The sequence below is a fragment of the Amborella trichopoda genome, chromosome 8 (assembly GCF_054954075.1).
Source record: "Amborella trichopoda isolate Santa Cruz 75 chromosome 8, AtrichopodaSantaCruz75HAP2 v2.0, whole genome shotgun sequence".
NCBI lineage: Eukaryota > Viridiplantae > Streptophyta > Magnoliopsida > Amborellales > Amborellaceae > Amborella > Amborella trichopoda.
The window spans coordinates 18454193-18467905 of record NC_142343.1 but is presented as its reverse complement, the minus strand read 5'-3'; the positions used below and the strand labels follow the sequence as shown (position 1 = coordinate 18467905).

The 13713-nt window shown below is 47.0% G+C and overlaps 1 protein-coding gene, 2 non-coding genes and 1 pseudogene across 4 annotated transcripts; 1 reads left to right on the top strand and 3 right to left on the bottom strand.

Moving 5' to 3' along the window:
- The first annotated feature begins 1106 nt into the window (after positions 1-1106).
- Positions 1107-12435, top strand: LOC148780935 (photosystem II D2 protein pseudogene; annotated as a pseudogene). Its single transcript, XR_016061448.1, has 3 exons — positions 1107-1290; positions 5657-5741; positions 5975-12435. The product of XR_016061448.1 is annotated as a photosystem II D2 protein pseudogene (transcript).
- TRNAM-CAU (transfer RNA methionine (anticodon CAU)) lies at positions 8590-8661 on the bottom strand. The gene has a single exon. It is a non-coding gene; the product is annotated as a tRNA-Met (tRNA).
- Positions 9593-12743, bottom strand: LOC110007797 (cytochrome b). The gene is given in 2 exon segments (XM_088874869.1): positions 9593-12455; positions 12458-12743. Coding segments are annotated over 2 exon segments (750 nt in total). The 3' UTR covers positions 9593-11991.
- Positions 11209-11282, bottom strand: TRNAD-GUC (transfer RNA aspartic acid (anticodon GUC)). The gene has a single exon. It is a non-coding gene; the product is annotated as a tRNA-Asp (tRNA).
- Positions 12744-13713: the final 970 nt, after the last annotated feature.

The window sequence follows — 13713 nt, the reverse complement described above, 5'->3', positions numbered from 1 at the left end:
TGAGTGATTGCTTTTTGAATGAATGTCAGATCGGAACGACAAGCTGGCAGGACCATTGAGCCCTTCAATAGTGCCTTGAAGGTCGAAGGGCCGGCAACCTGAGAATACTGGTGTAAACTCCTTTCTGACATGACTGAAGAAAGCTTGACTGCTCAACAGTTCGACCAGGCAGAGGAAGAAGTTGCTTAAGCAGACAGAGGTCTGCGATGCAAGATCGTAGGTCTTTGGGAAGGAAGGCTGAGGAATTCAAATACGAATCCCAGATGGAGGAACTGGCGTAACAAAAGCTCTAGCTCCTACATGACGGAAGTGAATCATCCATTCATTTGGTAGCACCTACCCACAATGATTATTACGGACACGAAAAACCCATTTCTCGATCGCTGACTTCGCGTCAAGCGACGCGACTTCGTTCCTCTCCTTTATAGTCGAGTGACTTCGTTCCTCTCCTTTATAGTCGAGTGACTTCGTTCCTCTCCTTTATAGTCGAGTGACTTCGTTCCTCTCCTTTATAGTCGAGTGACTTCGTTCCTCCCTTTTTTACAAGCGTTAATCTCAAGTCTACCGGAGCGAGAGCTTCATCGCCGCTTCGTCCTCACTTTTCTTTTAGCTCCTTTAGTGTCACTGGCACCGACGGAAGGGAAGGAAGACAGGTCAGTCAGCTCCGACTCACACCAATCTGGCTCCTTCTTTTAGGCGAATAACTTGACTTGAAGCTACGATCTCAAACTCCAGCCACCCTTGCCTTTCAGAAACAATCCACTCCATGCCTGTATTCCAATCTGTCTTTTTGCCTTTCCCTTTCTTTTTAGGGGACCAACCCTATAAGCGTAGAAGCAAGTCTTTCTCCGAGATAAGCGGCGTACGACCATCGGTCTCGGAATAAAGGAAAATAGCTTAGAATTAGCCGTTCTTCGGCGGAGCGCAGAAAAGGCCTCTGAGTGGTTTGCGGGGCCTATAAGGTCTTTTTTTCAAAGTGGGCTTTTCCTGCTTTCTTTGTATTGGCACAAAGAGTTTGATGTTTATCGGACAATAGCCGAAGGTGCGATGTAGAGTGAAAGTCCCATCCCTTGAAACTGACTTACACGGTCCAATGAATGGTATAAATGCCGAACAAGCTCTGCGTAACCCTAGAAGCCAACCCTGGCCCAACCCTTCCCTTCCCTTCCTTTCAAGTTCAAGCAGCATCTCGTTCTTACGGCCTGCCGCTTCGAAAAGGTGCTCCGCTACGATTTGGTGCTCCAACTAGTCCCTTTCCAGCCACTCCACCTTGTTCGGGTCGGAAGCAAGGTTGTTAGCACCAAGCCGGAGCGACGTAAGGAGCGAAGGTGCGGTAGCTTCGTAGCTTGTCCAAGCTACTACGAAGTCAATCAGGTGTGTCAGAGGCTTTCTAGCTGTCTATGGAGCTACTTGAAACTGACTTACAAGCCTAAAAAAAGGGAAAGAGGGCTTTGGTTTGATCCGGCCTCTAAAGCTCACTCAACGCTTTTCTCGTCCTGCCTTTCGTCGCAGGAGCAGTCCCCGTTCCTCTCCTTTATAGTCGAGCGACTCCGTTCCTCTCCTTTATAGTCGAGCGACTCCGTTCCTCTCCTTTATAGTCGAGCGACTCCGTTCCTCTCCTTTATAGTCGAGCGACTCCGTTCCTCTCCTTTATAGTCGAGCGACTCCGTTCCTCTCCTTTATAGTCGAGCGACTCCGTTCCTATATAAACTTCGACTTAGTTCCTTGCACCTTTCTCTCCTTTCGTCGCTTCGATTTGGTCGATCGGCACTTCGACTTGGAAAGTTCTCCTCGTCCTCCCTTTTCTTTTCTTTCACTGGACCAAACAACTCGAGTAAGCCGGCAGCCTTAGAGATACGCCTCTTAGCTCTAGCGGAACGATGGCAAGTCTTTCTCGAGCTTCATCTTTCTCGTGGATAGAACGAACCTTTGGTCCAATACAAATATCCGAAGTCAGCCCGCCTCAGAGGATTCTTTTTGGCTGGAGCTTGAACCGCTTGCCTCTTTCCTCGGTTGGAGGACCGGACTCGCATTGAGCATTGAGCATCAGGGTTGACAAGTGCGTAGTAAGAAGCGTGCCGTAAATTCCTAACACTGCGGCCTGACAGCGTTAGTTGTTTTTCAGTAAGGTAGGTTCCGAAGGCCTTTTTGTGCCTGTCAGAGTTGAGCTACGACTTGGTGCTCCGACGAAGTCAGTGGAGGAAGTTTCTTTCAGGTGTGTATCTTTTGCGAGAGCTGAATCAAGACCATCTAGATAGAGTCGAGCAGCTTTCTCAACTCCTGATTGGTGTCCCTTCTCTTCGCTTCGCCTTTGTGTTCGCCTGCCGCTTGAGAGATGAACATAGCATAAAAGAAAGAACCAATCCAAGCTTGAACCGAAGTCAGCCAAGCCAAGCCGTAAGTTAGGTCCGGTTCCGCTTCAATCAAAGGAATCATGCCCTAGGTCCGACGACGGCAGCATGCACAAAAGCATCACTCGCCTCTGAGTTCGCCGACTATCGACCTAACACGGCACCGGCACCTTTCCTGTCACCCTTTCCCTTTAAGCCGACCATCCTTTCTAGGCGACCAGCTCCTCGTCCTTACTTTGGGAGTGTTAGAGTTTGCCCTTTCGTCGCTCCGACTTGGTGCAAGTGGAGCTCCTCCTTGCACCTTTAGCGCTTCCTGAACAACTAGCTCTCTCCCGCCTCCCTCGAACAATGATCCCACTTTCGACTCGAACCAACCTGTCACCTTTCCTTTCAGCTCTCACTCCAGTCAAGCTTGAACTCCAATCTTGCCTGTCGACCAACTTGCCTTTTGCCTTTCCCTTTTTAGGAACTTTCCTTTCGCTTTTGGCAGGTCGCCTTTCCTACCCATTCCTTTCCTTTCCTCGCTGACCAAACCATCTCACTAGAGTTTGCTGGGTTGGTCAACTTTGGATAACAGGCGTGAGGGGAAGTGAGAAAAGAAGCAATAAAAGCCGCTGCGCTGCTTTCCTTTGTGTTACATGAAATGAAGGCGATTCAGCTCTTTCCTTACTAAGCGCGGAAAGCAAGTAAAGTGTGAAAGTCAGCAAGCAAGGAACCAAGCCTAGCATCTCGGAGCACCAAATCGCATCTCTCAAGCGGCAGGCGAACTCGAGGTCTGTGGAAAAGTGACAGCAAAGTGAGGACTCTTCCCAAGCCTAGCATATCGTTAGCTAGGGCTGACTCCTTTCCTCCCTAAACTAGCTCCATTTGCCTACTTCTTCCTGATCCGATTGTTTTATTTGCTCAAAGCTGTCTTGTCTGCTTGACTGACCGGCTTTCTCTGCCTTTGTTGACTGACCGGCAGCCGTGTGAGGATCGACCAAATCGAAGCGACGACAGGGGGGGTTTTGCTTTCAAGTTTGGTTTATTGGTTCTGCGTGGTTTGTTTGGCTACAGGGACTGTCACCTGTAGGAACAGCAACTACCTAGCTCAAGAGTAGCTGTTTCGAACGCTCTGACAAAGCTTTAATTCTCCTTCATCTCCCTTCGTTTTTCTCCGGCAGACTTGAGATTAACGCTTTCTAGGAACCCTACTTAACAATGACTACCGTTGCAAGCTTCTTTCCTTCGCATTCAATTCCCTTATCCACTTTCTTCGGAGCGCAGGAGCTTGTTTCTGAAGAAAATCCATGTTTGTTGGTTCGTTCCTTCCTTGACTGAACTGGCCCCACTGACTTGCTCTCCGCCTTGGTGCGTGATTGGCTGGCCAAAACTTGCTTGACTTAGGGGCTTGCTTTGCTTGCTAGCTTCGACTTGGTCTCTTTTCTAAAAAGGATCCACGCTTTTCCTGTCTAACAACTGGACTTGGTCAACTTAGCCTTCTGCTCCGACTCGGGCGATTCCTATAGAATCTTCCTTCGTCTCCCTTTTCCTACTTGATTCCTGATCTCATTGGTTAACAAACAACTTGTTCAACAGGGCTTTCTTGTCCACTTGTCCAAACCAACCCATTCATTTCAGCTCTCGCAAAAGATACACGATGAAAGGCAACTCCGTAACTGACTTGACTTAAGGCACCAAATCGTAGCGCCGATAGACGCGGAGATGCGGTAGCTACGGATACAACAAGTAACTAAATTCGTAGCTTCCAATACTATTATTATAGAAGAAACGACCAAGTCGGAGTGAAACGAAGACGCGGTAGTTCGTAGTTCAAAAGTCAAATAGAGACAGCATAGCTTGTTTCTGCAGTTGTCCATGGAGAAAAAAGAAATTCCCTACAAGCGCTATGGAGAACTAGAAAAAACCCACAGCCTCGAAAGCGACAGAAAGAAAGGATGATTTTCTTTTCCTTATGGGCCGCGCCGAATGCGATATAACAAAAGAAATGCTTAAATGGCTGACCTCGAAAACGTCAAATTCGTTGCTTTCAAACATGCTTCCCAGCCTCTGTTCTTGCTTGCTTGTCATGGGGATTGATTGTTCTTCTATCCACGTGCGAGCCTCTTTCCTTACAAAGCGGACCTTCGCATCTCTATCGCAAAGGCCCAACGATTCACCATAGCACCTGACCCACGGACTGACCTGAGGATCTCTCACGCGGCGGGCTGACTTCGCCTGTGTTAAGGCCTTTCCATGGTATGGTCCAGTTCAAGCAAAGGGAGGAAAGAGGGTTGGGCAAGTTGAGGTAGTAGGGCTGGTTGAGTTAGAGCTTTATGCGAGTTAAGGCACAGAGTCACCACACACTATTGGAAGTAGCCCCAAACGTCGATTGATTAGCTAACAATGCTTCACTGCACTTCACTGACTCTACTCCCCTCTATCTATAAGCACTGGCAGCGCGTGAATTGAGGAACGAGGTTCAACCTGTCTGCTACCGTACACTGCACTGAAGAAGCAGTCGTTCGTCTGGCACTCCGAGCAGTTCCGTACACTGCACTGAAGAAGCAGAGCCCAATTTACGAAGGCCCTGCTACTGAAGAACTCGCGTCCTAGAGTGGAGTTTTCGGCGCACACTACTGCTCCTCAAGTGGGTGGAGTGCGGAACTTGCCCGAAAACTACTACACTGCTCCTCAAGTCTACGGAACGGCGAAGCTTTGGAAGGACCGAACGTAGACTTCACGAACATCGGAGCACGTTCCTACACTTAAGTGAAGAGACAACCAGTCAAGGCAAGGAGTCGAGTCGCGCTTTCAGTCTCGGAGCCACGAGGGGATTCCTAAACTCTGCAGTGAGTGCAGTGAAGCCAGTTCAGTGGAACGAGCGGAAGCATTGCTTGTCTACAGAACCACCCTATACTATACCTCTCATAGTAATAGGAAAGCTAAACAAAGGAAGATGTGAGGTCGAAGCGATGATCAAGACGACGGGCTCATAGCATAGTGCTTGCTCAGTCGTATTCGATCGATCGTGTGAGGGTAGTGGAAGAGTTGGGTTCGACTCCCATAACCCGAACGTGCACACCGCACCTTTGGAAGGGTGTGGACTCGTTCTCTACTTAACGAACAGTACCACCACACCGTAGATGCGGTTTAAGGATGAAGATTACAAGTCATACTTAGCGTGGCGAAACAAGGATTCCTTAATCCCCAATCAGATACAAGTCCAGGCTTGCCTCGCTGTTAAAGCCCAAACCGTTCCGCGAAACAGTTAGGGTACCATATTCTAAGTGAGTCACTGAATCCGCAAATTGTTTTGGTTGTAGTGAACAGACCAGTTCTAAGGCTCCAAGCTAAGTTCAGAAAGAAAGGACTGCCTAGGGAACCCCCGAAAGGGCTGCCGTCCGATGGGTACACGAGAAAGAAAGCACCCGAGTAACCAACCGGAAACCGCCTAAGATTAGTATGAAAAATAGACGTGTGATATCCCAGACGGGACGAGTTCAGGAACGAGAGTCAAACCTCGCTTGAGGAGCAAGGGGGAAATCTCGCTGGAGGAGCTTAGGGTCGAGCCGGCCCATTCCGCTCCTGTTGGAGTTGGGAATTTCTTCTCGTACAAACCCCTTAAGTTATAATAGTTGTAGACCTTTGAACTTACGCCTAAGACTAGCTAAAGCTACGGCGCGGGCAGGTGGTCTGTGGACTTTTGTTGCTCTCCATGGTGCTTTCGGACTAATAGGTTTCATGTTGCGTCAATTCGAACTTGCTCGATCTGTTCAATTGCGACCTTATAACGCAATCGCATTCTCCGCTCCAAAAAAAGTGTTTGTTTCCGTATTCCTGATTTATCCACTAGGTCAGTCTGGTTGGTTCTTTGCACCGAGTTTCGGTGTAGCAGCTATATTTTGATTCATTCTCTTCTTCCAAGGATTTCATAATTGGACGTTGAATCCATTTCATATGATGGGAGTTGCTGGAGTATTGGGTGCTGCTCTGCTATGCGCTATTCATGGTGCAACTAAAGAAGTTGAAAAGACTTGATTTGAAGATGGACAAAGACATTCCGTGCTTTTAACCCAACTCAAGCTGAAGAGACTTATTCGATGGTCACTGCTAACCGCTTTTGGTCCCAAATCTTTGGGGTTGCTTTTTCCAATAAACGTTGGTTACATTTCTTTATGTTAAAAGTACTAGTAACCGGTTTATGGATGAGTGCTCTTGGAGTAGTCGGTCTGGCTTTGAACCTACGTGCCTATGACTTCGTTTCCCAAGAAATCCGTGCAGCGGAAGATCCTGAATTTGAGACTTTCTATACCAAAAATCTTAGATTAAACGAAGGTATTCGTGCTTGGATGGCGGCTCAGGATCAGCCTCATGAAAACCTTATATTCCCTGAGGAGCCGTGGAAACGCTCTTTAATGGAACTTTAGCTTTAGCTGGTCGTGACCAAGAAACCACAGGTTTTGCTTGGTGGGCCGGGAATGCCCGACTTATCAATTTGTCTGGTAAATTACTCGGGGCTCACGTGGCCCATGCCGGATTAATCGTATTCTGGGCGGGAGCAATGAATCTATTTTAAGTGGCTCATTTTGAACCAGAGAAACCTATGTATGAACAAGGATTCATTTTACTTCCCCATCTAGCTACTCGGCGGTTGGGGGGTAGGTCCTGGGGGGGAAGTGAGAGACACCTTTCCATACTAATTATCTGGAGTACTTCATTGAATTTCCTCTGCAGTCCTAGGCTTTGGTGGTATTTATCATGCACTTCTTGGACCTGAGACTCTTGAAGAATCCTTTCCATTCTTTGGTTATGTATGGAAAGATAGAAAGAAAATGACCACTCTTTTGGGTATTCACTTAATCTTATTAGGTGTAGGCGCTTTTCTCCTAGTGTTCAAGGCTCTTTATTTTGGAGGCGTATATGATACCTGGGCCCCCGGTGGCGGAGATGTAAGAAAAATAACCAACCTGACACTTAGCCCAAGTGTTATATTTGGTTATTTGCTAAAATCTCCTTTTGGGGGAGAAGGATGGATTGTTAGTGTGGATGATTTATAAGATATAATTGGAGGACATGTATGGTTAGGTTTCATTTGTATACTTGGTGGAATCTGGCATATCTTAACCAAACCTTTTGCGTGGGCTCGCCGCGCATTTGTATGGTTTGGAGAAGCTTACTTGTCTTATAGTTTGGGGGCTTTATCTTTGGTTTCATTGCTTGCTGTTTCGTCTGGTTCAATAATACCGCTTATCCTAGTGAGTTTTACGGTCCTACCGGCCCAGAAGCTTCTCAAGCTCAAGCGTTTACTTTTCTAGTTAGAGACCAACGTCTTGGGGCTAACGTAGGATCTGCTCAAGGACCCACCGGTTTAGGTAAATATCTAATGCGTTCCCCAACTGGGGAGGTCCTTTTTGGAGGAGAAACTATGCGCTTCTGGGATCTCCGTGCTCCCTGGTTGGAACCACTAAGGGGTCCCAATGGTTTGGACTTGAGTAGGCTGAAAAAAGACATACAGCCCTGGCAAGAACGACGTTCGGCGGAATATATGACTCATGCTCCTTTAGGTTATTGAAATTCCGTGGGCGGCGTAGCTACAGAGATCAATGCAGTCAATTATGTCTCTCCCAGAAGTTGGTTAGCTACCTCTCATTTTTTTATAGGATTTTTCCTATTCGTGGGTCATTTGTGGCATGTGGGAAGGGCCCGTGCAGCTGCAGCAGGATTTTCAAAAGGAATTGATCAGGATTTTGAACCTGTTCTTTCCATGACTCCTCTTAACTGAGACGGTAGATCAAATAGATGAAGTAGGAATCAATTTGGATTCCACGGTACATATTTGGATCAGGTAAGACTTAAAAAACAAACTCTTCCCTTTTTTTCAACTCATTTCTATGTCTTTTCTGCCTATATCTATAAGGTAGTACCTGACCTGCTACGAGGGCAACGGCGCCGTAGGCCACCGCTTGCTGCGCCGTGTACGCAACCTGCGAAGCAGGCGCAGCAGCTAGCTGCTTTAGAATTTCTTTACTTATACCACGTCTCCCGCGAGATGCAGTACATGTGGAAAGAAATGGTTTCACTTTTCGAGATCGGAAGGGGATCGGGTGTTTCACATCTCTTTGAAAAAGAAAGAATAAAAAAGTTTTTGGCCATGGCCAAGAGCACCCTTTTCTCCAAGTTTTTTTGTTTTATGAGGGTGCTTTTTGCAGGTTGGCGCAGCAGCTACCGCGACCCCGTACGCGGTAGCTGCTGCACTCGGGTTTAGCAGGAGTTGAACCTACAACTGCGTCGTTATGAGCAACGTGTTCTGCCATTGAACTATAAACCCCCAAGCTACCGGTACCGCGTACGCGGTTGCGGTAGCTTAAGTTCGCGTAGCGACCTTTTGGCGCAGCAGCTCTTTCAGCACAAGGTACAAACTTGGCGCAGCAGCTCTTGCAGCAAGCGGAGCTTGCCAAAAACTTGGCGCAGCAGCTGCCAGCGTAGCTGGCCAAAAGGACCGCGACATCATTAGAGCATTAGAGTTTTTGGGGGCTGCAAGCAGCATGAACGGCGTTTGCCGGCTTCATAGGTGGCGCGACCTTGCTGCAATGTAAGCCACCGCTACCAGGTATACCAGCGATAGCAGGTTGGTACATGTAGCCCCGCATCGCTCACAACAAATTTTTGAGAGATTTTACATATTCTATGAATATTATATTAAAGTGTTAACTTTTTTCTATTTGCTCCCAAGGACTTGTAAAAGAAAAAAATCTGAACTCTTGGGCTAATTCAACCGCTTCCGTAATTACCCGCTTTTCCGAGTCATCATATCGTACTTCCACATAACCACTAAGGGGAAAATCTTTGCGTAAAGGATGACCCTTAAAGCCGTAACCCGTTCAAATACGTCTCAAATCAGGATGATCAGAGAAAAAGACACCAAACATATCCCATACCTCCCTTTCCCACCAAGCTGCGCACGAAAAAACTTGTGTTACAGAAGAAATGGGGGTAATTTCATCAATACTCGTTTTGATACGAATTCTAGAATTAAATGAAACACTTCAAAGGTTATATACCATTGAAAACCTTTCTTCACGTGTTGGATAATCAACTGCAGTGATATCCATGAGTTGCTTGCACTGCGTATTCACATGATCCCTTAAGAAATATGAGAAAGGAAGAACAAATTGTGGGTATATAAAAAACACAATTTCCTTCTTACATAATGAACATTTCTGTATCCATTTTGGTACAGATTTAATTAATGACTTTACTTTATTTTGTTGCTCCATTAGTGTGTTGTTTTTTCTACTTAGAGTTTATAGTATTGTATTTGCAGCCAATCAGCTTCGTAGTTAATAGTACTGCGAAGCTGGTGGCGTAGCTTGGTGCCGCTTCGCGGCGTAAGATTCTAATTTTTATTTGAATATGGTATAGACCAGCTATGCGGGTAAATGCAGCATATATTCTTAGCAGCGAAGCTAGTAGCGTACGCGGTTGCCACATAAAAAGATACAATAAAGCGCTATACTAGCTCCAATCAAGAGCCCCCTTACGCCATTCATAAACAAAACCTATTGTTAAAAGAAAAAGAATCATGGACCATAAACCAATTTTCTTTAATGTCAATGCCCACGGAAAAAGAAAGGCAACCTCTAAATCAACAATTCTGAAAAGTATAGCAACTAAATAGAACTGAATATCAAATCGACTTCGGGCGCCATCTTTGGGATCAAAACCGCACTCATAAGCCGATATTTTCTCTGGATCAGCCTTTCGTGTTGCAAACAGGAAAGACAGTGCTAATATAATTAGAGCTAATGCTAAAGCAATAATAAAGTAAATAAAAATGCCAACAAATTCAATCCTTTTCGTTATAGATATTATGTTTACAATAAACATGAGGGTGCTAGCCGAAGCTTAGCTTCTGAAGGCAAAATACAAAGTTTCCATGGCAACAAAAGATCTTGTCAACCGCGCTGCTAGGCCGCGCCGCGGAGGCCGGTAGCGGTGCCAGCGTAGCTGGCCAACAAGCTGCCTGCTTTGCAGGTAGTACGCGGTTGCACAAGCGGCTTACGCGGACTCTAACCGCAAATACGGCACTCAACCCGGTGCTTGCAGACAATCCAATCGTGAACGAAGCGCGGCGCTAGGCCGCTAGCGGAGGCCGCTAGCGCTTCACGTTGGTCTACAAGAGCTGCTGCGCCAAAAGGCTAGACTACTTGTAGCTTAGTGCTGTGAACGAGGTCTCAGCTACAGGGTACACTATCGCGGATCACCAAAAGGCTCTTGGCCATGGCCATTACAGCTTGTGCTACAACCGCTCACGCGGTAGCAGCACAAGATCTTACTATCGGCCAAGCTACGGTTGGCCAAGCCTAGCTGGTAAAGCAAGAGCTGCTGCGCCAACAAGCTATTGTTGCCGAAGGCTTCGGCCAACAAGAAAGCAGTTTTTGTGGCCATGGCCAAGAACAACAACAAAAAGTAGTAGCATCTAACGCGGAAATGCCACAACGATCTATAGCTCCTACCACTGTCCGTTGAATGCCCAATGTGGCCAAAGTTACATTAGGTAATAGTTGTTGGCCATGGCCAAGAACAAGATACGTCGTGGCCCACCACGCTGAAGTTCGCGTAGCGGTACGGCGCCGCTACCAGCTTCGCTGGTTGGCCCGCCAAGCAGGTTGCGTGGGAGAGTCTTTCTTTTTTTAAACCTCTTGGTGAAGCGCTAGCGGCGGCCGCTAGCAGAGGCGTAGTTGTTGGCCGCGCAAAAACAACAACCTCGTATAAAATCTTATACTTTACGTGCTTCATAGGTCAAAATGTTGGCCGAGTAGAGCTTAACACAACCTGCGTCGCCGGTATCGGCGTGGCACAAGAGATAAAAGATCGAGAACGACGGGATTTGAACCCGCGGCCCTTGGCGTGACAGGCCAATACTCTAACCAACTAAGCTACGTCCTCTATAGCCCTAGCTGCGCTAACAAAATCGCTCAGCAGAAAAAGAAGGTATTGCTTGTTTTGGCGCAAGCGACGCGCCAAGAGGCTACCGTGGCTTTCCAGCGCCGTGGTGCCAGCAACGCCAGTCCCCAGCGAGGCTGGTATGGGCGGCAAGCGCGATACTTGCGCTGCTACCGCGTACGCTGTAGCCAAGGGGCAGCTAAGCCTAAATGTATAAACTTTAAAGAGCTGTACTTCTTTTTCACGGAGGAGCGCTGGACAGATAGAGTTTTCGGCCAGCGTAGCTGGCCAACCCTTTGCGGCGCTCGTACTACAAGCACCCTATGCTACCGCAACCGCGTACGCGGTTACCTACGAAGCAGGTATCGCAGCACTAGGTCGACTTACCAGCTACGCGGGCCTCCCTTTGCAAAGGAGGCTGCAAGCAGCGCGGCGCGGAGGCCGCTAGCGGAGGCCCTTTTGGCAAGCTCCGCTTGCTGTAAGAGCTGCTGCGCCAACAAACAGAACGGGGCTGCAAGCAGCAAAGCGCTAACCGCTAGCGGTAGCGGAGGCCAGGCTGGTATCGCCGGACCCGCGTACGCGGGCAACCGAAGGTAGACAAGAGCTGCTGCGCCAACAAAAGTAAAGTACTTGCACCACAGCGGCCTCTTCTTCACTGTCCACACACTAATATTCGCCAGGTAATTGGCCTAAGCAGTCAAGGTCTGACGACTTAGCTTGCCAAGATGTGTTTACTACCTTGATAATGTATCAAATATCGCTCAAATTGACCAAGAAAAGGTACGAATACAAGAAAGAATACAAAGAAATATACACTCGCTATCTGCCCTATCAGTATATAAGGATCTTCAACTGCTTGTTGTCCAATCCATACCAAAATAATACAATCTGCAACTAATAACCAAAACAGTTTTTTATATATAGGTCTAAAGGTAGAGCTTCTTGTTTGTGATGTATTGATAAAAGGCAAAGCAAGAAGGCATACAAAGACTAAAGCAATAGCTGCAACCCCACCTAATTTGTTTGGGATACTGCGTTTTATAGCATAAACCCATAAAAAGTACCATTCTGGAACAATATGAGCAGGGGTTGACATTGGGTTGGCCGGTATATAATTGTCAGGATGACCTAATGCATTTGGATAGAAATAAACAAATATCGAGAAAAATATAGCAAGACCCAACCCACTAAATCTTTAAGGTAGAAATAAGGAGAAAAAGGAATTTTGTCTACCGAAGAATTAGTTCCCAATGGGTTGTTGGACCCGTATTGGTGTAGAGCCGCGATGTGTACAATACTGCTCCCTGCTATCAAAAAAGGTAAAAGGTAATGCAAGCTATAAAATCGGTTGAGTGTGGCATTGTCTACTGAGAAACCGCCCCACAACCATGTAACAACACTGTCTCCTACCACAGGTATTGCACTAGCTAAACTTGTAATAACAGTAGCGCCCCAGAAACTCATTTGCTAATCTCTGCATCCTGCTGTGCTTGTGTTGCGATTGAAGGCTCAATTTGGGGGCAACGGTCCTTAGTCCCTTGAACATGGCGTCAAGATTTCCTTGCGAGCTTCGGTGACTATGCCTTTGTGAACCATTATAACGAAGATGGCGTGAAGGATACCAGGGGCTTCATCTTCTTCTTGAATGACTACTACATCGGAGGCTTCTGCTGCCTTGATGGCCTTCTTTATGTCTTCTAGCTTTATTTGACTCTTCTGAATCAGGGCCTTGATAATATCTTTTAGGGTGTAGCAGTCATCTATTGGATGATTGATCCTTCTATGATAAGCATAATAATTCGCCTGAGTGTCAAGGCTAGCTTGCTCAGGGAACTTGGCTTCTAGAAGCTGAATCATATTTTGTTGCAATAATAACCGGAATAATGCAGGGACCCATTCCTTCTCAAAGGGTTAGACCTTGTTTTGATGCCTAGTGAAATAATAATCTCGATTAAGATTCACCGGCGGGGGAACTCGATTGTATAGTTGTTGTTGCTTGCCTGCCTGAGACGTTGTCTTTGTTGTGCTCACCCCTATGGAGAGGTCCAAAGTTTGGGAGGGAGCCTTCTTTGGATCAGTGACCGTGACGACTGCACTTTTTGCTCCTTTCTATTGGCTGCCCTGTGTGTTGTTCCGAGAGCTACCATTGCCCCGATTGTTCCCAGAGCTTGCAGGCTATTGTCATGACCCGCCGTGGTGGCGTGATAGACTTTCTATGCAGTCTGATTTAGAGATTAACTCTGACATGGAAGTTGGATTAGAGGCCTCAACTTGTAAAGCAATTTCAGGTCATATGTTGCGCACACAAGTTTGGACTGCTTCCTTCTCAGGCATAGGATTGGGATGGCGAGCGGCCAAATTTCTCCGTCTTAATATGAACTGGTCCACAGGCTCATCGGGATCTTGAGTCAGGGTGACAAGCTCAATATTTTGG